A 22,305-nucleotide genomic window follows, 5' to 3' on the forward strand; every position below is an offset into this window, starting at 1 on the left:
GAATTGCCCCCACTTAAAACCAATTGTCCCCCGTGTGGTGTGTGCTGCACTTTGGGAACCACTGGGATTGACACTTTTCCTCTCTGAGCTTCATTTTTGAATACAATAAGCAATACCCTTTGAATTGTAATCTCTTTTCTGCCTACCTCACTGTGTTGTCATGAGGAGGTTCTGAGCTAATAAACCTAGAAATATTTCATCCAGTAAGTGATGTCTAAATGGGAAGTGATTGTTATTTTTAAGCTCATGGGTACCCTCGCAGGTAGCAGGTGCTGATTAGGGGAGGAGGGCATGATTGTTTCCGGGGACTGTAGCTATGGAAGCTTTGCAGAGGGTTCTGCAGGCCTCAGAAGGGCGGGCTCTGGCCAGCAGCCCAGTAGCGGTGATTGTCCTTGGAGGCACACCGATGACAGAGAGACATTGATCGGTGTTTCCCTGCCTCCTGTAGGCCCACTGTTAAGGATTGAGTTTGAAACCTGACAGGGAATGGATCCTGCCTGGAAATCAATCCCATGACCTCTTGGCTCATGTATGGACACTCAACCACTGAGCTACCCGGACCAGGCTATTTTGAATTTTTAGTGTTTATTCATTTTCCTTGATTTCAGTGAGTAGAGGGGAAAAAAAGAGCCTTTACCCTATTGTCTCCTTATTTTAGGCTTGCAGTAAGTATTTGGGTTAAATAGAAAAGTATTTTGAATCAAGTGCTTATATTCAAGAGACATTGGAGAACCTATTATGTGCTAGTTAATGTGTTAACTAGACAACTATGAACCTTAAGTTCTATTGAGCCAGAAAAAGGGACATTTCTAAGAGAATTAACAGCACAAATTGTGTCATAAATTGCTTGGCTTACTACTCAAAAGAATAATACACTTTGTGAAAAATAATGCCAAAATTAATCTCATTGACTCTTGCCAGATGGCATCTAAGGTAGATTCTCAAGATATATTACAATTATAAAATGTGGGCGTTGGCATAAATTTGTGTGCCCATTGTTGAATTTAGTTAAGTGTCGGGTGACACTTGAAAGATCAAGTGTTTGCTGTAGGTACTTTAGTTTTTTATATGCACTGTGTAAATGAATCTATCAGCGTTGCTCCAGAGACAGGGCAGAAGTAGGGAGGCACCCAGAGAAGGTCGGATTAGCCCAAGTCCGCTCAAGGGACTGAAGGCACGGTTTGAAGCGGCCAGAGAAGGCCAGAGGGTTTGGGGGCTGGGCCAGGCATGCAAGAGCTCTGCGTGGACAAGTTTGGGTGTCAAAACAGGGCTGCAGGTAGGTGGACAGTGCCGCGTGAATTCACACATTGGGCTCCTACTATATATATAAAATGGTAATATGCTAAGTGTTCGTCTGGTTGCTATGATGTGCACTGACCACCAGGGGCAGATGCTCAATATAAGAGCTGCTGTGATGTGCACTGGTCATTTACAGAGAAATGGCACCATGGACCTGGCACCCACAAAGCAACACTCAATTTACCCCAAGTGGGACACAGTCCCCACCAGCACACCAGACCAACACCCCACCAAATCTCAGCTGAGACTGCCAAGACCTGTGGTGCAAAATGCAGCCCACAGCCCAGCCCATAAACAGTGGCTATGGGCACTGGCTAATGATGTTATGTAGCAATACCTGGCTTCCTCTCCCTAGCGACTAGCATCCTTGCAGTTTTTTCAGCCCCGGAACACGAATTGTTTTATAGCCAGGTGGAAACATTTCACACTTAAGCCAAATGTCTGTGAAGTGTTTTCCTGTGCCTCATCTCATTTGATCCTCAACAGAAGTCCTGGAGTAGGTAGATAGGAGACTCGGTAGAATCCTATTTTCTCTTCATTAGCTGGGAAATGGAGATTTCAAAAGCTTAGAAACTTGACACAACTGAAAAAGAAGTAAGAAATGGTGCATCTTGAAAATGACTTTAGGTTTTCTCACTGCACAGAGTATAGTCAAATACTGCTGCAATTAAATACTCTTTGTTCTTGGATGATCTACAATAATAACCTGCTTCATGTTGATATTTGTTGTATTGCTGACAATTACCTGAAAGAGAAGTTGGGTTGCTTCACTGGGCTGGAAAAAGTTTAGCTAAATCAGAAGGCAGGGTCTAATTAAACAAGTTTATTCTATATATATATATATAAAAGGCTAAGTTGACTCGCACATGTGCGATATATATAAAGCTCTTCCTGTCACCAATTGCATGCATGTGTTTTGATCTGTCATTGTTAGTGTTGAATTTGGTTGACACCTATTATAAAGAAAGGGTGAATAGCAATATTAAAATAATTTTTTTAATTGATTTCCTTTCGATGTACATGAATACATGCACTGGAACACTAGTATTCATATAATAAGAATGAAATCATTGTATGTTGCAAACTTTTGCTTCTTATATGGAACCAAAGGGAAGTTAAATTTTGGTTGAAGATGAGGTAGTTGTGATCTCTGGAGAGAATAGGTCAGAATTCCGAGGACTGGTTCTTCAACACATGACTTGCTTCATTGGGATTTGTTTCTTATGTAAGGGGTTGAATTGATAATCCTCCAGGGTCCTTTGTAGGTCTGGATTTGTTGATGCCCGACAGAAGGGAGAAATCCTATATTAATCATATGTTAATTTTATATTTACTTTTGGGAATTCCAATTTCAAAGTTTAAGCAAATCTGGTATCCTTCTTTAAAGATCAACTTATACTTTAAAAGCAAGTATCACTTTGATGAATAACTGTCTTGCCACATTTTCCTAAATCTCAAGAATAATTCCCTAACTAGAGGCCCGGTGCATGACATTGTGCACTCAGTGTGGGAGGGGATCTCTTAGCCCTGTCTGAGTCCTTTAGGAGTTCAAGAGCCCTCAGGGATGTCCGACTGATGCCTTAGAACCACTCTCTGCAGGGAACAGGCCTAAGCTGCAGTCTGACATCCTATCGCTGCCATGGAGGTGGGCCACTGTGCTCGCCAGCCATCAGCCCAGCTGGTGGGACAGCTCCTATATTGTGTCTGCCCCCTAGTGGTCAGTGTACATCATAGCAACTGGTCATTCCAGTTTGGTTGATTTGCATATTATCCTCTTATTATATAGGATGGGCTGTTGGTTGATAATGGTGCTGGTTGAAAAGCTCTGAAGATGTTGGGAGCATTAAGTTTACTTTGGTAATTGCAGGTCAAATTAACCAGTGTGACTTATATTCATTTGAATGACAGTTTAACATCCTAGGACACAAGCAGACATTCAATGGTAGGAAGTGAGCAGGTGAGATCTATCAACTCTGTTTAAAAATAGTATTCTTTGCTTTTCAAAATGAAAACAGTAGTAAAATGGTCTTCTCTTGTATCTATTATGTTTAGGTTCCAAGTGAAATAGCACTGAGATGGTGTAAAACTTATTGGATGAATTCTGAAATAGACTGGCATTTTATTTAATTCTTTAATTGAGTGCAATTGTTCTCTCATGAGCTCTTTTAAAATATGTCTCCAGTTTCTGTACCCACAGAATCAGAATAATTAGGGCAGAGGCCAGGTATTTATATTGTATTTTGATGAAACACTATGTATTTAGAGCAAAATTTACTTTTTAAACTATATTGCTAGAATATAAAACTCAGGTTAATAGTGTTTTTATGGTGAATTTCCCTCCGCCCCCAATTTTTATTTTACCACAAGTATTCTTTTTATTCTTCTGAATGACTGTTTATAATAACAGTACTTAATGCCTACTGAGCTTGTGCTATATATTAGGCACTGTGTTAAGTGGTTTGCATGGATTTTCTCATTTAATGATCATATTTGCTGTATGAAGTTAAGTTCTTTATCCCCATTTGATAGACTGAAGAACAAAAAAGTATATACAGAGGTGAGCAAAAATAGGTTTATAGTTGTATGGAAAAGACAGGCAGGTTATAACTATAAAATATAAGAATAAGCTTTTACATAAACCTTCATTTGCCCATCCCTGTATACAAGGTCATAGAAGTTATTGGTGTTGGAGACAGGATTTGAAACTCAGTCAGAAATCGTTTGACTCCAAAGCTCTACCATTGTAACTACTGTGCTCAAGTGATCAACCTTATTGCTTACAAAGGGTAAATAGCCAAAGGAGTAAATGACTCCTTTTATTTCAAACTTTGAACCCCCAAGTTTTCCTTCTTAAAGGCAGTCAGTATTAACAAAGTCTGTTTTATGAATCCTTCCATCAATTTGCAAGGTATAGACAACATATAAAGTATGTAAGCCTTTTTTAATATATGTGTGTGTGTGTGTGTGTGTGTGTGTATATACACACACACACACACACACACAGATTTTTTTTGGGGGGTGCGGGTGAGGAGAGAGAGTAGTATTACTGTTTTCCCCCTAACATATCTTAGGAAGGTCTTCCTATATCAATCAGTACATGTAAATTTAATCATCTTTCTCTCCCTCTTAATGTTTGCATAGTATTTTCTCTTTTTTTTTTCTTTCTAAAATTGACAGTAATTACACTATATATTAATCAGTGATGCGGGCATATATGACAGAAAAAAGTCTTTCTACTGAATTGGGTTAACATGTAATTTAGGAGAAAATCCACTTTCCCATTACAGTGCATGGAATCTCTAAAAACAAAAATCCAATGATAGATTTAGTTATGATTAGTTTGTATTCTCTTCATTGCATTCTATTTGCACCAGTTTCTCTAATGTCATATGGTCTTTCTCTTTTCTCCCCCGTAAATAGAAGTAATTAAGGCTTAAAGAAAAATTGTGACCTTTGACTTACACAATCATAATTCTTTTGTGATGGTAATATTAGCCTGTTTTTTGTTGTTGTTGTTTTTGTTTTTCAGTTAAACTGATTTTCTTTTGAGTCTCAGAATTTTTTTTTTAATATATATTTTATTGATTTTTTACAGAGAGGAAAGGAGAGGGATAGAGAGTTAGAAACATCCATGAGAGAGAATCATCGATCAGCTGCCTCTTGTACACCTCCTACTGGGAATGTGCCCGCAACTCAGGTACATGCCCTTGACCGGAATCGAACCCGGGACCTTTCAGTCCACAGACCGACGCTCTATCCACTGAGCCAAACCGGTTTTGGCAGCATTTTTTTTAATATAACAAATTTAATGTACTTGAGCTGTTTTCTCTTTATTTCTCCATTAAAATAGGATAGTTTCATGGTTTGTTTTGTATTTATGATTTGCTACTCACCATAATACTGTGAAGTAGGCTCGACGTGTTTTTTATTTTGTGGCTGAGGACTCTGAGGCTAGAGGTTGGGGCTTGTACAAAGGTAGACTCCTTTTATGCCTGTTCTATCACAGTACTTGAGCCAAGGTGTCCTGACTTTAGGTGCAATGCCATTTTCTACAGTGTTAAAATGTGGAAATAGATAGAATTGTGAATTCCTGGGCATTTCATGAGAAATCTTAAGTTAATTTATATGCTGTGTTTTAGACCTCATGCCTTGAATTTGGTATATTTTTGACATTTTATAACACACTTTTCAATCGTACTTAGTTTAATAAGACAGTGTAGCATTTGTGAAGATTACACAACCAAATTGTTTATATAAAATTTCCCCTTTATCTTTGATGTCCACTTTTTTCCCCAGTGTTATACCATGTATAACTGATATTTTTTTCTCATTTTTTTTTCCTTTTAGTGAATGGTAGTGTCTAGAAAGGGTATGTCCCTTCAAGAGAGAGGTGCCAATGTCCAACCGGCCTAATAACAATCCAGGGGGGTCACTGCGACGTTCACAGAGGAACACTGCCGGGGCCCAACTACAAGACGATTCGATAGGAGGAAGGTATGTATAAATGGTATTAAAAAGGAATCAGAAATAAAAGAAAATATTTTTAAAACCTCATTTTGAGGACCAAAACTTGAATGGTTCACTACAAATGGGTAATTTCTTTCTATTTTTGAGCCAAGAAACACAAAACTGGAATTGAAAGCAGTTCTTTAATCATTTCCCAAATATGCCAGTCTCAAAATAGAGTTCTTCATCATAGACATTATTAAAAATCTAATTTAATGATGGTTAATATATGGAATGTCATGTTTTGTTTGCTCTTCACTTCTCTAAACACATGCTACAACACATCTTTCAACCCTTTCTGGTTCCTTTATGTATGTCTTGACTTGATTGACTTCATTGAGTCGAACTTTCATTTGTTTTAATATGTAGAGTTTTGAAATCTTTTCTCATTGTCTTGATAACATGGATGCTGACAGGCTGGTTTGTTAGCACATTGGTTCTCATCATTTTTTTAGTGGTCTGGTGTTCAGCTCATCCTTCTAGTTGGAGTGGTGGTTGTATAGCAAGTAGTGTGAAAAATCAGATGTGTTCTCTTGAATGTAAAATTCCCTTTCCAATCTAGCCAAGGACTGTCATTTTATGTGTAAGATTCAGAACTTCTTGCAAGGCCTTCTTTTCCAGTCCATGGAATAATCATGTTTAGCTTGCAATAAATAATAGCTAAGTACTAATATGATTACCTGATGCAGCATTTTTAGGCATATTTATGTATAGATTGTCTAGTAAGTTATAAAAAATGTTTTTTAAATGTTAAAATGCAAAGAATAAACGGAGACACTTCGGACATCAGGCTATTTTTGTGATTGAGCAAGTAGGCTTGGGATTAGTATAGCTTTGCATGCAATTTCTGCCTTTGCCATAAAATAGCTGTGTGTTCTTTGTTAAATCTTTCAGGAAACTTCAATTTGGTCCACACAATGGGGATACCTATTTCACAGGGTTATTGGTTAACTTTAGTATTGTAGTTTGTTAAGCTCATAGCAGAATGCTTAATACAGAGTTCTGTTCTGAAATTTTTTGCTTTGTTTCTGTTTTTTTTTTTTTTTTTTTAGATTGTGAAGTAGCCACGTTATTTGTCATGTTGATTAACTAATATCACTGCCCCATTATAAAAATGGTGCATACTTTAGAGATTTTGGAAAATACAAAACAGTGTAAAGAAAAACATGGCTCCACAATCCACTTACAACCACTGTTTTACTGGCATATATCTCCTTACTTTTTTTTTTTTTTCTTTTTCTTTTTTTTACTGCATGTATGTATATATGTGCATCTATGTGCTCATAAGTAACTTGTTTCTTTTGAACAACTTCAGTTTTTATACACATTAATCTTCAGGTCAATTTATACTCTTGCACATGACTGATAAAACATTTTAGGCTGTCACACAGTACATTGCTTCTAAAATCCACAGTGATGTTTTGGCACATTATTTTTCACACATCATTGTTATAGAAAATTATTTCAATATTGTATTTTATATTTTAAAAATATGAGCCTGAAACAAATGGAAGTGGTTAATACTAGTTAGTGTTTAAAGTTAAGTTGGTTTACATAACAAAGTTGTAATCAAAATGAAACTTAATTAAATTTATAGAATGACATATCTTCCACTGTAGTTGATGTGCTTTGAGTCAATAAGCTCAATTGTGAAGGAAAAGAATACATTTTAAAATGCGTTTTCTTTGAATTGTGAATTCCTGGTCATTTCATGAGAAATCTTTAGAATGTCAGAAAACATGCCAAAGAATATAAAGCAAAGTATAATTTAGGGTTTTATGGCTTTAGCATTCCCTCTTTAAATAATGTAGACATTTCAGTTTTCACAATTTCAGTCTTTACATGTCTCCAAAAAACCCTTCCTCCAAAAGTACTACACAAAAGAGGGCCTTTTCACTTTTTTAAAAACCTGTGATATATATTATTTCCTATATCTTTAAACATTTTTTTAAAATATATTTTATTGATTTTACACAGAGAGGAATTGAGAGGGACAGAGAGTTAGAAACGTCGACGAGAGAGAAACATCGACCAGCTGCCTCTTGCACACCCCCCACTGGGGATGTGCCCACAACCAATGTACATGCCCTTGACCGGAATCGAACCCAGGACCTTTCATTCCTCAGGCCGACACTCTATCCACTGAGCCAAACTGGTCCCGGCTATATCTTTAAACGTTTTTTAAAGACATGACTGTTAAAGTCTTTATGTTCAGTTGTGTGGCTATACCATAATCTAATAAAGAAACATGCAAATTTACTGCCATTCTTTTACACCCACCAGCCAATCAGGAGTGGGTATGCAAATTAACCCAACAAAGATGGCTGCTGATTTACATACGCAGGTAGAGCAAAGACTGAAGACTGCCTAGAAGGATGCCAAATGCTGTGTGAGGGAGCAAAGCGGCAGAGAAGGGAGGGAGCGAGGCAGCGGAGACTGGAGGGAAGCCCACCTCTGCAGGCTTTGATCCCTTCTCTGCTTTGCTCAGGCTGTAGGAAGCCCTATTCTTGCAGGAATAGGCCCAAGGAAGCCTTATTCTTGCAGGAATCTTCCTGCAACAGGCGTCTAATTTAGTAATAACTGAATATACATGTTTTTCTATTGATAAAATAATGGTCAGGGTATAGAAATCTAGATATTTAGCCAAAAATTTTATCAGTTGACTAACAATGTAAAATTAGAATTCATTGTGCCTTCTTGGACAGCTTGATTCTTTTGCTCAAAATAGAATCTCAGAACTAGAAGGGACCCTTTCATCAAAACCTAGACTGACTTTTGAAATCCCAGTAGAGTTGCTCTTTTGGAAATTTTCTAACCTTTAAGAAATCTCTTATGATTTTGGGGAGTGAGAGAATTGGGATTAATTGTGAGAGAGCAATTGTAACTATAGCTTCATTCTCTTTATCTGACTCCTGTAGCTTAGCTCTCTTAAGTAAAATGCTGTTAATTGTGGCTTTTGTTTCCTAAAAACAATAGACTTGGTCTTGTAAATATATTCAGTGTAATAATGATTAAAAATTGTAATAAATAACAGCATCTACTATAACAGCAACGGTGTGGAGTGTTTTAAGTTAAAATATATTTTAAACATATCTTTTATACAAGAACTCTGTGCTAAATATGTAATCCCTGTGTAATAAATATGCTAGCTTGCTCAACTTCACCCAGTATGTAGATTCCAAGACCTGATGATTACTGACCTTGACTCTAAAGTCCGTGATTCTTTTCATTATGTCAGACTGTTTTTACTGCACAAACCACCTGATTAATATGATGAAAGCCTTAGAGCAGTGGTTCTCAACCTTTCTAATGCCACGATGCTTTAATACAGTTCCTTATGTTGTGGTGACCCCCCACCATAAAATTATTTTCATTGATAAAAAGTAATTTTGCTTACTGTTACGAATCATAATGTAAATGTTTGTGTTTTCAGATGGTCTTAGGCAGCCCTCCTAGTGGTTCTCTGCTGCTGTAGAGCATAAGACCATCAGAAAACACAGATATTTACATTACGGTTCATTATCAGAAGCAAATTATAGTTATGAAGTAGCAATGAAAATAATTTTCTGGTTGGGGTCACCACAACATGAGGAACTGTATTAAAGTGTTGCAGCATTAGAAAGATTGAGAACCACTGCCTTAGAGGAAGGTATGAAGAAATTATAATTGAAGAGTATTAACCTATCCAGTTTAAAAGTTAAGTAGCAGCTTTTCCCTGGTAGAATTTTTTTTTTTTTGATTAATTTTTTTTGATCCACTCTTGTTTTCTTCCAAATTTAAGCTGTCATCCTTTTGTAGTTTTCTTTCTGTGACCTCACCTGCCCTTCCTGCAAGTCAAGGTGAATTACCTTTTTTTTTTTTTTTTTTAGTAGTTTTTCATCATTAAGATAAAAGAAAGTTGGATCTTTGGAATATATTAATCTCCTGATTATTCCCTCTGCTCTTTTTCATTCATCCCTCATTTCTTTCCGTAACTGAACTAGACATCTTACTCCTCTTCTATCGTTTTTTCTTTTCCTTTTTTCCTTAATTTTTTGGGCTATAGCTGATCTGTTCCTCTCTTTTCTGTTCTCTTTTTCTTTAGGAAATCACTCCCTTCCACTGCTTCTCTGTTGGCTTGCTCTCAGGGATACTTCTAGCCTTTTCCACTTCTAGTACAGGTATTTGTAGGCTCCTTCTCCCCCTTGGCCATGCAGTAGCATTTTCATTGTATCATGTGCTTTTTCTTGTTTTTCTCAAATGGCAGTGGTGGGATTGAATTCAATTTTATAGCAACTTTGGTCAAGATTGCTATATTGATAAGTTTCTTCTTTGATATATTTTTTTATACAGACATAGCATGTTAAGAACGAAAAATTGAGAAGCTTCAGGAAAATTAAGAAAATAAATTTAATTTGACCACCCAGAGATAATGGTGTTTGATAATTCTACTCTTGTTTATTCCTTTTTATTGAATTTATTGGGGTGACCCTGGTTAACACAATTCTGCAGGTTTTGGGTGTCTATTCTATTTTTACTCCATGATTTTCTGTGATATGAAAGCCCATGATTTAAATGTGGGCCTCTGTTTTTTTCTCCCCCCACCCTCTCCACTGCCCTCTCCATACCCAATTTTTTCCTGTGAAATACATTGCTGTGCCTATTCCATTTGACTATGGCTCTGATTTCATTAAGTGAAATTCCATAAATGGGTTTACAAAACCTAAGGATATGAATATTCTGAAGCTTAACAAATAGCTAACTTTCACAAAGATCAGACTGCTTTGTCTTTTATTTTTATTGTGATCCAATTTATACTTCTACATTTTTTGAGAGTGCCTATTTCTCTATATTCTTATCAAAGCAGCATACCATTTTTAATAAAGATTTGTGGAAAAAAGGATTCTTTCAGTTACAGCTCCCATTTCCTTGGTTACTATAGAGTTGAAGATCTTCCCACATGTTGGCCATTTTTACTTCTATTATGTCTGTTACTGTCCTTTTAATTCTGCTTGTTCTTTTATTAGAGCCCACATGTTGGCCATTTTTACTTATATTATGAGTTGTCACTGTCCTTTGTTTTAATTCTGCTAGTTCTTTTTATTATAGAAAGGGTATCAACCTACTGACACGGGCAAATACTTTTACTAGTTTATTATTATGGCTTAATTTATAAAAGTTTTAAAAATTAGATGATAAAGTTTGTCAACTCTTTGTTTCTTACCTTCCTTTGTCGTATCCATTCCAAAGTAAAATTTTCTTCTTAGTTCTGTTATGATTCCATTTTTATGCTTTATTGAAATCTCAAATTTTTTAATGATGTGACACAATACATTTCCACTCCCCCATTAAAAAATTTGTCTATAATTTTAAATTATTGAATAAAAACTCAGTTATGGAATCTGTAAGTTATAGCTTTTTGTTAATGTCTGAGCAGTGAAACTTTTAGCCAGCGTTAATTGTATAGAAAAAAACAGATTTATATTTTGCTTCAAAGGTATATGAGATACAGAAAGAAATGCAAAAAGAAAATACATATTATCCAGAGATGTCTATGTTAACATTTTGATTTTTATCTTTGGAAAATGCAATTTTAGCATGTAGGTGATTACTTTAAACATAGTTTTGGATACTGCTTTAAAAAAGAAAGCTGTATTCTAATAAAACATTTTTTCATATTGTGAATTTTTTAGTTAATTGTTTACAAATAATCACAGTAGTTTTTTGATAGGTAGATGGTTGCAGTGGGCAAAGTTTTTGCTTATGCTTAAATGTTTGTATTTCAGGTATCTCTTAAGGAGGTAGATTACCTGACGTGAAATTTCTTTGGTCAAGGAGTTTTTATGGTTTAATTTGTTTTACATACATTTTTTTTCCCCCCTTCAATCTACCATCAGGAAAAAGAATGCTTTTTCTCACTATTCTGTTTGTGTTATCTTTGATTTGCATATTCCTACTAATTTAATTTTATAAGGAAAAATTGCATTAAATTTATTGTTACTTCCACAGTAATAAGGTGTTAAACATAGGGAAAACAGATTTAAGGAGTGATATCTGAGTGAGAATACTTTTTGATGCTTTTGTACTAGTAAGTTTTCAAATGTTAATCTCCCTTTATACAAATATATAGGTGAACTGACCTTTTAATTTGGTTAGCACATAGTAGCTCCTCTTCTTATAATAGTAACCCTCTGAAATGATCCCCTTCAAATATTCATTGATGCATTTCGAATGACAGTTATTCTTTTTCAACATGACCTTACTCTGTTCCTGGCTACCCATTGCCTACTCTTTGGCTAGAGCTGGAAGAATCTGTTAGCTCAGTGATGGGACTAGGGTGATCACATGATCCAAGCTGGGAAAAACTGGAAACTTTTTTCATTCTGGTAGCAAAGGGAAGATTTGAATCTGAAATCACCAACTGTATATCTCTTGCCTTATGGAAGAAGGTGGACAGGCAGAGAAAAGCAAATCTAAGGGAGTATGTATTAAAGTTCTGACAAGTTTCAGTTCCTTAGTTCTTCAGAGCTGTGTTGATTTTTGCTTTCTTTAGGCTTATTTCGCTTTTTTGATTCTAGATATATCCATGCATTATTTTATTATTATTATTTTTTTGCATTATTTTAATAAAGCCTCCTTTGGCTTTTATCTATTTGTCGAACACTGTGCTAGATGGTAGTTATAAAAATGAGAGTAGAATAGCCTTTGTTACAAGCAGTTTCAACTCAGGGAAAATGGGCATGTAGGTGATTGTTAGAGTAGGGTGAGAAACATTTCTAGAAGATGATCTCATTGATCTGGGCTCTAAAGGATGAAGAAGCAATTGTGAAGCAGATTGTATATCAGTTATATTCTTCTCTACTTAATGTGTGGAATCATTAGTTACTACCAAAGTTTGGATTTGATTACTCATTTTCTGTGTCACTTGTTGCTTTGATCATAAGGTGTTCAACACTGCCTAGGTAATGTTGAGAAGGTTATTCTGTCCCATCAAGTCTTGGGTCTGCGAGGCAAGATTTATGGTGTAGTGTTAAATAGTACATGGTTGTGGTGTTCTAAAAAGGAATAGTGATTGCTTTTCTCTATTTGGAAGTTGAGCACATTAGATTACAAGAAAAACTTGAAGGTGTAATTAAGTTCCAAATAATTTATATTTGGTAATATGTAGTTGTTTTTGAGTTGTGAATATATCTGGAATAGAAATTAGTTTCAAATACAATTTAAGACTTGTAATATAAGGAGTTAACTACTTGTTACTAGCCACTATTCTCATTTTCCCTATGTCCTTTTTTTTTTTTTTTTTTTTTTTTTTTAAATTCTCACCCGAGGATATTGATATTTTGAGGACAAGAAAGAGAAAAAAAAAACATGCATCAATTGGTTGCCTCTTGTATGTGCCTGGGTCAGGAATTGAACCCTCAGCCTTTTGGCCTATAGGATGATGCTCTAACCAACTAACTGGCCTCTTTTAGATGTCTTCTAAATTAGAAATGTTTTTAATAGTTTGAACTATCAAGGACTTTACTAAACACCTGTAAAAGTAAATTAAAATATGAAAAGGGTCATTTACTATGATTTGCCTAAAAGTGAACCAATGACATTTGAAACTTGTTTTCAATTGAAGTTAATCTTGAAAGCAAATAACCCAGAATTTATTATAGTCTGCTCTCTAGTAATGTGAGGTTTTTTAATGTGAGTGAGCCCATATACAATTGGTGAATAGGAAAATGTCACTATAACATGGAGGAGGTACTACTGTTGGTTCACAGACAGCTTTCCCTACAGTGTTAATTATATGAACTGAAATGTATGTAGACTTTTGAATTATAGAAAAATATTTGGTAATGTATAAACATTTTATGAAAAATCTGAAAATATTGCAGAAATGCTATGAAGAAGTCATTTAGTGTAAGAAAAAGCTAGTCAGTGATTTGCAGAACCACTGTACTTTGCACTATTTTAAACACTTAGAAAGCTCAAAAACATTTATCCCTGTATTTATAAAGAAAGAAAATCTCAAAAAGGAAAGCCTCCCCAGAAATGTATTTTTAATTTTGTTGAACTGGTTTTAAAAGAAAATATCTTTGAAAGTTTACCCTTAGAGGAGAAAGTATAAAAATAAGACTTCAAAGAGTAGACCAAATGTGATTATTGGTACAAATATTAGTAGAGATTTAACATTTTATTAAAATTAATTTTTTTTGCGGAGGGAGGGGGGGACTTAAGAAAATAACATAGGTTTGAGTAGTCTGGGTCCAATCTTATTTTTACTATTAGCCTAGCTATTTTTAGTGGGTGACTTTATAGAACATGAATTTTTTTTAGGATTCCCCATGCAATGACCATATAAAATTTCTTGAACTACCACCCCCACACCTATCCACCCACCTGACCTTGGGCTATAATTTACTAAATGGACTCATTCTTGTGCTACTAAATGAGTTTGTCATGGATTGAACTGTGCTATTCTGGCAAATTTGATTCATAATGGATGTAAATTTTACTGGATTTTAAACAGATTATATATTTAAATAACAATGTTTAATATTAAGTTTTGATAAATGGGAATTGGTGAAATAAGCTAAAAGGAGGCATCAAAGTTCATGTAGTGCTGAATACTGTGATATTGTAATTGGCTATTCTAGATCAGGCATTATTATTTAATGGAGATTTACTTTATAGTATTTTGAGCATTAATAATTTACAAATGGGTTTAATAAAATAGAGCCCCACTTTGGGAGGCTCCATATTGTTACTTTAAGGTTCCATCTGGTTGTCTTTTCCTCTTGTGGTAAACCATGGGTTGGGAAACTATGACCCCTGGGCCAAATCCAGCCTACTGTCTATTTGCATATGAATTTGAGAGGAATGTGCTATGTCCATTTATTTGTGTATATAGTTTATACCTTTTTTTTTTTTTTTTTTTTTTTTTTTTTTGGTACATAGTATCACCCACAAAGCTGAAAGTATTTACTATTTCTTTAAAGAAAATATATTAAGACTCTGTTAAACACTAGGCAGGTCAGTAATAATGATCATTATTTTATAATATTGTAAGATATATTTTTATCCACTCCTCAGAATGTCTCACTTTGTTGTTGTTGTTAATCTTCACCGGAGGATATTTTCCCATTGATTTTTTTTAGGGAGAGTGGAAGAGATAGGGAAAGACAAAGAGAAACATTAATGTGAGAGAAACACATCAGTTTGTTGCCTCCTGCAATAGCTTTTTTTGTATTCTGATATTGAGGGATTACCTGCTAAATTCTTTAGTTCATTGAAATAGCTTGTTAGTAAGAACATGAAAAATACAGAAAAAGATTTGGATGAATATATAGTAAGATGTGTTTTAAGACCAGAGAACAATTTATTTGTGTTAAAGACAGGGGAACTGCTACCTCTACTTGAATCAGCATTAGGTTGATGCTGGTCAATTTCTGTTAATAAAGAAAATGAATATTAATTTTGAGATATACTGGGGATATACTGTGACTATTTTTTAGCATTGACATTTGAGTATTTAACTGTCTATACATTTTTACAAAATTTCCTAGCTTTGAATGGATAGCATTTTTGTTTCTTTTTAACTTTATATTTAATGATTTGATAGAGAAACATCAATTTGTTATTCTACTTATTTATGCATTCATTGGCTTAATCTTGTATGTGTCCTGACTGAGATCAAACCTACAACCTTGGTATGTTGGGAAAATGCCCAACTGAGCTCTAGCCAGCGAGGATAATAATGTTTTGTTTTATTTTAATGTGACTTAAATTATAATAAAAGTATGTCAAGGAATATTTTAAATTTTATAATTGAAGTAAAATTGTGATTCAATTAAATCGACCTGTTAACAAACTTTATGAAAATAACGATGTGTATAGATGTATGGTGGGGCAAAAGGAGATTTATGTACCGTATTTTCCGGCATATAAGACGACCGGGCGTATAAGACGACCCCCTAATTTTATAGTTAAAACATAGGTTTAGGCCTACATTCGCTGTATAAGACTACCCCCCACTTCCGAGGCAACACCAGTTCTTTTTTTAATTAAATTTTTAATGAATGACATTTTTCGAACATACCGTAATATACCGTACATTGATACGATAAATGGAAGGTCTCTTCACAAATGGCAATGCCATGAACTTGACCGAGAAACAAGAAATCCAAAGGAGAACATTAACAATGATAGCATCATCTGGAAAGAAAATTACACGAAGAACCTGCAGAAAACGCTTGTTTGTGACTGACTGGGATGATAAGAGGCTTTTCTAGGCAGAGGAGCATTGTGAGCTTAAAATCCTTCAAAATCCTCATCATGCTCTTCTTCTGACATCATAAGTTCATCAATGACCTCTTGTGGTACATTTGTAAGACAGTCATCATATGGATCAAATTCCGAATCAGATGGTGTGGCTTCAGCTTCGGCTTCCCCTTCATGTTGCCACAAGAAGTCATCCTCCATACCATCCAAAGAATTTGATATGCCACACTTCTTGAAAGACCTGATTACTGTTTCTTCAGTAATATCATTCCAGACTTTTATGACAAAGTTACACAAAACATCCAATTGTGGCGCACGCATGTTTCCTCCTTTTGTGAATAACTTTTCGCCGCTAACCATCCACTTATTCCACTGTTCTCAATTGCGATCTTTAAATGGCTTGTTTAGGCACACATCCAGTGGCTGTACCAATGATGTCAATCCTCCAGGAATAACTGCCGCATCTGTGTTTATTCTTGCCAGCCTGTTCTTTGTGCTGGTAGTTAAATGAGCCCTGAACATATCCCACACCAGTAGGCTATGTTCTTGACGAAGTCCACCTGGTCGCCTACTCCATACATTATCAAGCCATAGCTTTACCCCTTCTTCATCCATCCATCCTTTTTCATTCACATGTATCGTACAAAAACTCCAACAGGGAACTTGATTTTCGGCATTGTTTTTCTTTTAAAAATAATCATTGGTCTTAGTTTAGCACCATCAGCTGTACATGCTAGTACCACTGTAAAACTGGACTTCTCATGTCCTGTTGTTTTAATTAACAGTTTTTACACTTTTTGGATTAGCAGTTTTATTTCCAACCATATCGAAATTCATAGGAGTTTCATCCATATTTCCGATCTGACTTAATGCATAGCCATGTTTCTTGCGCTGTTGTATTACATATTGATGGAAAAGACTTACTTTGCCGTCAAGATCTGCAGGTAATTTTTGTGCAATTTTGGTCTTTTGCCTCAGTACCAGATTGTGCCTTTCCAAGAACCTAGTACTCCAGGATACAGTGGCCTTAAATCCTTTGCTGTTATCTGGGTTAGATTTGGCCCACTGAAGTGCAAACATACGTATTTTGTTTCGTGTCACTACATAACCATTTTGACGATGCTCAAGAACCATGTCTGCTACATGCTTTTCGAGTTCTGGCCAATATGGGGTGCCTCTTCTTAATGCACACTTACTCCTTGGCATACTCTTTAATGCATCTTCATTTGTTTTCCAGTCTCGGACCATCTTTTCTGTTACTCCATATTGTCTTGCCGCAGCACAGTTATTGTGTTCCTTGGCAAAGTTTACAACTTTCAGTTTGAGACTGGCTTCAAATTTCCTTCTTCTTGCTGGAGCCATGATGGGTTCTTTTCTACCAGCCATTTGTTGTACACCCACTAATCTTTTAGGCCGGGGTTATACAGTACTGTAGCTTCAGCTACACACAGAATGTTCTATTACGGTACCTTTTAACTCACTGTATGTGTCCTGATAGACCAGCTTTGGCTACACAGAGTGTTCCTGTGCTGCAACTGTATGTACCACGGTGAGCCAATCACAACAAGCAAAGGTTCAAAGGTTATAATAGACCGCCTCTCTGACTCTGGCCAATCTGAGCAGGCTTTTTACTAGAACACAGTGTAGCTTCGGGTATAGAACATGTATAATTTGCATGCATAAAAAGCCTGCTTGGATTGGCTGAGTATTTTTATTTCAGAGGGGGAGAGTGATAGAAACATCAATGATGAGAACCATTGATCTACTGTCTCCTGCACACCCCCTTACTGGGGATCAAGCCTACAACCTGGGCATGTGCCCTGACTGGGAAATCAAACCCTGACCTACTGGTTCATGGGTTGACATTCAACCACTGAGCCACACGGGCTAGGCTGTTGTAAATTCTTTATCTCTTTCTCAAATTTAGTTTTGGGTGTACTTTCTGTTGGTAAGTGCTTTAAATTCTTAGCAGATATCACTATTGATTTCATGTAAATTTATTTACTCTTTAGTTGCTTCTAATAATTTTCTGTGTAAAATTGACTTGAGAATTGATTTAATCTTATGCAGTTATGATATAATCTATATTATAATATACAAATGGGGTATTAGTAACATTGTAAGGATTACAGATTGCCATTTCTATAAACTTAAGCTATTATAGTTACATTGGCTATTAAAAGTAGTGTTTAGGTCTAAAATTCGGGTTTGCTTTTTAAAAATTGAGCATATTTGAATGTCTACAGTAAAATTGCTGAAAAGTTGATTATGGCTTAAGAAACTATAAAATTGCTATGCGTTTATGACAGCTGGTAATAAAAAATCTTAACTCTTTGGTATTCAGGGAGTTGGTACTAAAAGGCAGGTTTTTTTTTCTCTCAATTATTTGATGGAATAATAATAATAGAAATATTTGGGAAAGAGATAGGGTCAATAATGAAAAATTGGGAGGATCTTTTTGAAGAAATAATTTGACTTTCACTATTGTATTTGCATCTCATTTTCCTGATAGATTTCTGTTTTGATTTTCTGCTGACAGGTCACATTTAGGGCAGGCAAAACATAAGGGATATAGCCCTCCTGAGAGTAGAAAATCTAATTCTAAGGCACCCAAAGTGCAGTCTAATACTACTGAACTGTCAAGGGGACACCTTTCTAAAAGGTAAATCTTCACATGGCTTATACATTTTCAAATCAGAATTATTTGCCTATGAATTATTGCATAATATTAAAACTTACTAGGTTATACTGAAATGTTATGATATATATTTCATTATTCTCTAATTATAACTTTTGCATTAATGCTTTTTTCATTAACTTTGCAGTGATGTTGATGCTAGACAACACACTTTCTTAGAGATAGGAGGTTTCCCCTTTTTCTTAACAAATCATTATAAGCTTCTGAATTGCATTGTGCCATTTACCTTAGTTTCTAATTGTTAGAGCCATAAGTCAGTGATTTTTTAAGAGCTAATTGATAAGAGCCTTTCAATGAAATGTAACTATAAAGATTTGGTGATTCTACAATACAACAACTTGTAATTTAATGCTTGCTTATGTTAAGCTTAAATAAAGTTTTCTTTGTAAATAGACATCAATATTCTAGTTCCAACTGGTTCTGAAAAAGCATTCTTTTTCTCATAATCTTAGTTCTTGTTTTGTGATCAGGAGTGTTAGTGTCAGTAATCTTTGCAGTGTTTCCCAAACTTTTGACATATGTGTACCCCTTCTATAATTTTCGTAACGCTGAGTACCCCTCGTACTCATGAGAACATAGAATTAGGCGCAGCTAAGCATGGTGCAGAGCATATCCCCACCAAACTCCAGTGCAACGCGTACCCCCCAAACTCTTCCCGTACCCCTGGGGATACGCGTACCATACTTTGGGAAACACTGGGAGAATTAACCTGATCTTTTAATACTTTTACAACCCAAAGTCAAGCTTGATTCTCCCCCAACCCCCAATTTTGAACTAATGGAAAAGGCTATGTTTATTATTGGACATAGAAAAAAATTTGTGCTTTTTTTTTTTTTTTTTTTTTGCACTTATTTCCATAGATTTGAGAATTTAATAAATATTATATGACAGGTTTAATGATGGCAGGCTGATATTAACTCTCTTCTTATCTAACTTCTTAGAAGCTGCAGTTCATCATCTGCTGTCATAGTTCCACAATCGGAGGATCCAGACAGAGCCAATACTTCTGAAAGGCAAAAAACGGGGCAGGTGCCTAAGAAAGACAATTCTCGAGGAGTGAAACGCAGTGCTAGTCCAGACTACAACAGGACCAATTCTCCTAGCTCTGCAAAAAAACCAAAAGCACTTCAGCATTCTGAATCACTCTCAGAAACAAATAAGTCACATAGTAAGTCAAAAAAGAGACATTTAGACCAGGAGCAACAACTGAAATCTGCACAATTGCCATCAACAAGCAAGGCTCATACCAGAAAGAGTGGGGCCACTGGTAGTTCACGGAGTCAAAAAAGAAAGAGGACAGAGAGTTCTTATATAAAGAGTGGTTCTGTGTCTGAGTCAACTGGTGCAGAAGAGAGATCTGCAAAACCTACCAAGCTGGCTTCAAAATCAGCCACCTCAGCCAAAGCTGGGTGTAGCACCATCACTGATTCTTCTTCTGCTGCCTCTACTTCCTCCTCATCTTCTGCTGTAGCCTCGGCCTCCTCTACTGTACCACCAGGTGCCAGGGTGAAACAAGGAAAAGACCAGAACAAGACCAGGCGTTCCCGTTCAGCATCCAGTCCCAGTCCCAGAAGAAGTAGCAGGGAAAAGGAACAGAGTAAAACTGGTGGCTCTTCAAAATTTGATTGGGCTGCGCGTTTCAGCCCTAAAGTTAGCCTTCCTAAAACAAAACTGTCTCTTCCAGGGTCTTCTAAGTCAGAGACATCAAAACCTGGACCTTCTGGATTACAGGCCAAATTAGCAAGTAAGTTACAGAAAGAGCTTTTTTTAATTAAGAAAATTTATCTTGGGTTGTCAAAGTGATCATGCTTTCAAGATAGCCAGGTATTTTGTTTTCTAGTCTGAGACAGTCTTCGATTATCTACACAACAGTACATAATAATTGATACCACTTTTAATTTTATCTGGACAAATAATGAATGCTGATTTATTAGCCATGTTTTAGTGTCTATATTTTTATCTTTATGCATCTGCTACTTATTTACTAATATCAGGGTGAGACATCAAGTTGCATTTTCTTTAATAACCAAACACTAAATTATTCTACTTATGAGTTGCTCTTGACCAGAATCAGGCATCAAATGTGTTTTTTTGTTTTGCTTTGTTTTGTTTTTGGTATTGTACATTCTTGATGTATGGAAATACTGAGTTAAGTTATTAGAATAAATGCACCATATAATTAAACTTCATTCACATGTAATATTTTATAGCCTTGAGTAAGTTTAGTCTAAAGGTGAATACTTATTATTTTCATGCACTGAGGCTCTGGGTCCTAAGTAAATGGGAAAGGATATTGCTCTTTTGAAACTTATATTGGAGTAAAATGAAAGAATAATATATTCAAGTAAAGATCAAACTAGATGGGAGAAAGGGATCTTGAGATACATTCTTCCTCTCTTTTTTTCCGAAAAAAGTCTTCAGGAAGCCAGGTGTTTATTTCATTAGAACTGTTTGATGAAACTTTTTAGTTACACATTTGCTGTAATGCTACAGTGGTTTTGTTAGTTTGTTTGTTTTTCTATTTTGAGAAATCTAAAAAACACACAGAATAATACTGTGCTTATCTACAATTTTTGAACATTTTATTTTTATAATATTTAACCAGAAGCTCAGTTTTGACCATCTTTTCTCCTTTTGGGCTGTCAGAAAATTTTAGACCCACATTTTCATAGGGCTGGATTTTTTCTTGGTTACTAGAAGATTTTATATAGTGTGTACTAGTAATCTCATAGTTTAGCTAGCATTGAATCAGCCTAACCTAATATTGAATTAGAACTAAATGTTAGCTCTGTTTAACCCTACAACCTATGACTACTTTCAGTTGATTCATATAAGAATTGTAGTATGTACAAAATAAAATCTTATGTTTAACCTGTATCATAGGATTTTTGTGAAGGTAAGTAACATCTTTTTCTCTTAGGTTGTAGAATTTTGTTTTTCATCTGTATAAAACCTTTTGAATTTGAAGGTATAAGCCTTGTATTAAGATAAAGATTTGTATCTTGAAGTCAAAAGGAAATAAGGGGCTGGGTTAAAAAGGGATGGATAATTGGGCTACCAAGGTTTTCTTGACAATAGTCATTATCTCGGCTTTTATACCTCTTCCCTCTCTGCTTTTAAGTAGAAGCATGTGTGAATCTTTGTTTGCGTGTGTGTCTGTGTATGGTCATGTCCTCATTGTAGTGCCTCTGTGATCTTAATAGACAGTGGGCCAGTCTCAGTTTACAGCGAGTTTCATGGTATTCACTCCTCACCTTCCTGTCATCCAGTCTGCTTCACTTGAAGAGCTCATCTTTTTCAATTTTTATTTCTAGGAGGGTCCAGGCCTTGGTGAGATCAGATTATTGTTGAGTATCATGTTGATTTCTTCCCAGAGACCAGCTTTCTTGTTTTAGGGAGAACTTTCTTAACATGATTTTTAAAAGGAAGCTCAACCCTACCAGTGGCTGATGTATTTCCTTGGTTGTGAAGTTGCTTTCAGTCAGGAAGCACTCAGAGTTTTGACACTGCCCCTGCGCCATAATAAAACCAGTCTAGATAGTCTAACTCCATAC

The 22,305-nt window shown here is 35.6% G+C and overlaps 1 protein-coding gene across 24 annotated transcripts in view; it reads left to right on the forward strand.

Moving 5' to 3' along the window:
• Positions 1-22,305, forward strand: part of TRIP12 (thyroid hormone receptor interactor 12) — a 135,673-nt gene that overhangs the window by 28,465 nt on the left and 84,903 nt on the right. For 13 of the 24 annotated variants that reach the window (XM_084891705.1, XM_084891704.1, XM_084891687.1 and 10 more), the window contains exons 2-4: positions 5,647-5,793; positions 18,593-18,715; positions 19,693-20,495. In XM_084891705.1, the coding sequence (XP_084747831.1) occupies positions 5,696-5,793; positions 18,593-18,715; positions 19,693-20,495 (1,024 nt within the window). In that variant the 5' untranslated portion in view covers positions 5,647-5,695. The remainder of the gene's footprint in view (positions 1-5,646; positions 5,794-18,592; positions 18,716-19,692; positions 20,496-22,305) is intronic. The other 11 variants (XM_084891699.1, XM_084891694.1, XM_084891696.1 and 8 more) reach the window with 3 other exon arrangements.

This window comes from Pipistrellus hanaki (assembly GCF_964339955.1).
Source record: "Pipistrellus hanaki genome assembly, chromosome: 8".
Lineage (NCBI taxonomy): Eukaryota > Metazoa > Chordata > Mammalia > Chiroptera > Vespertilionidae > Pipistrellus > Pipistrellus hanaki.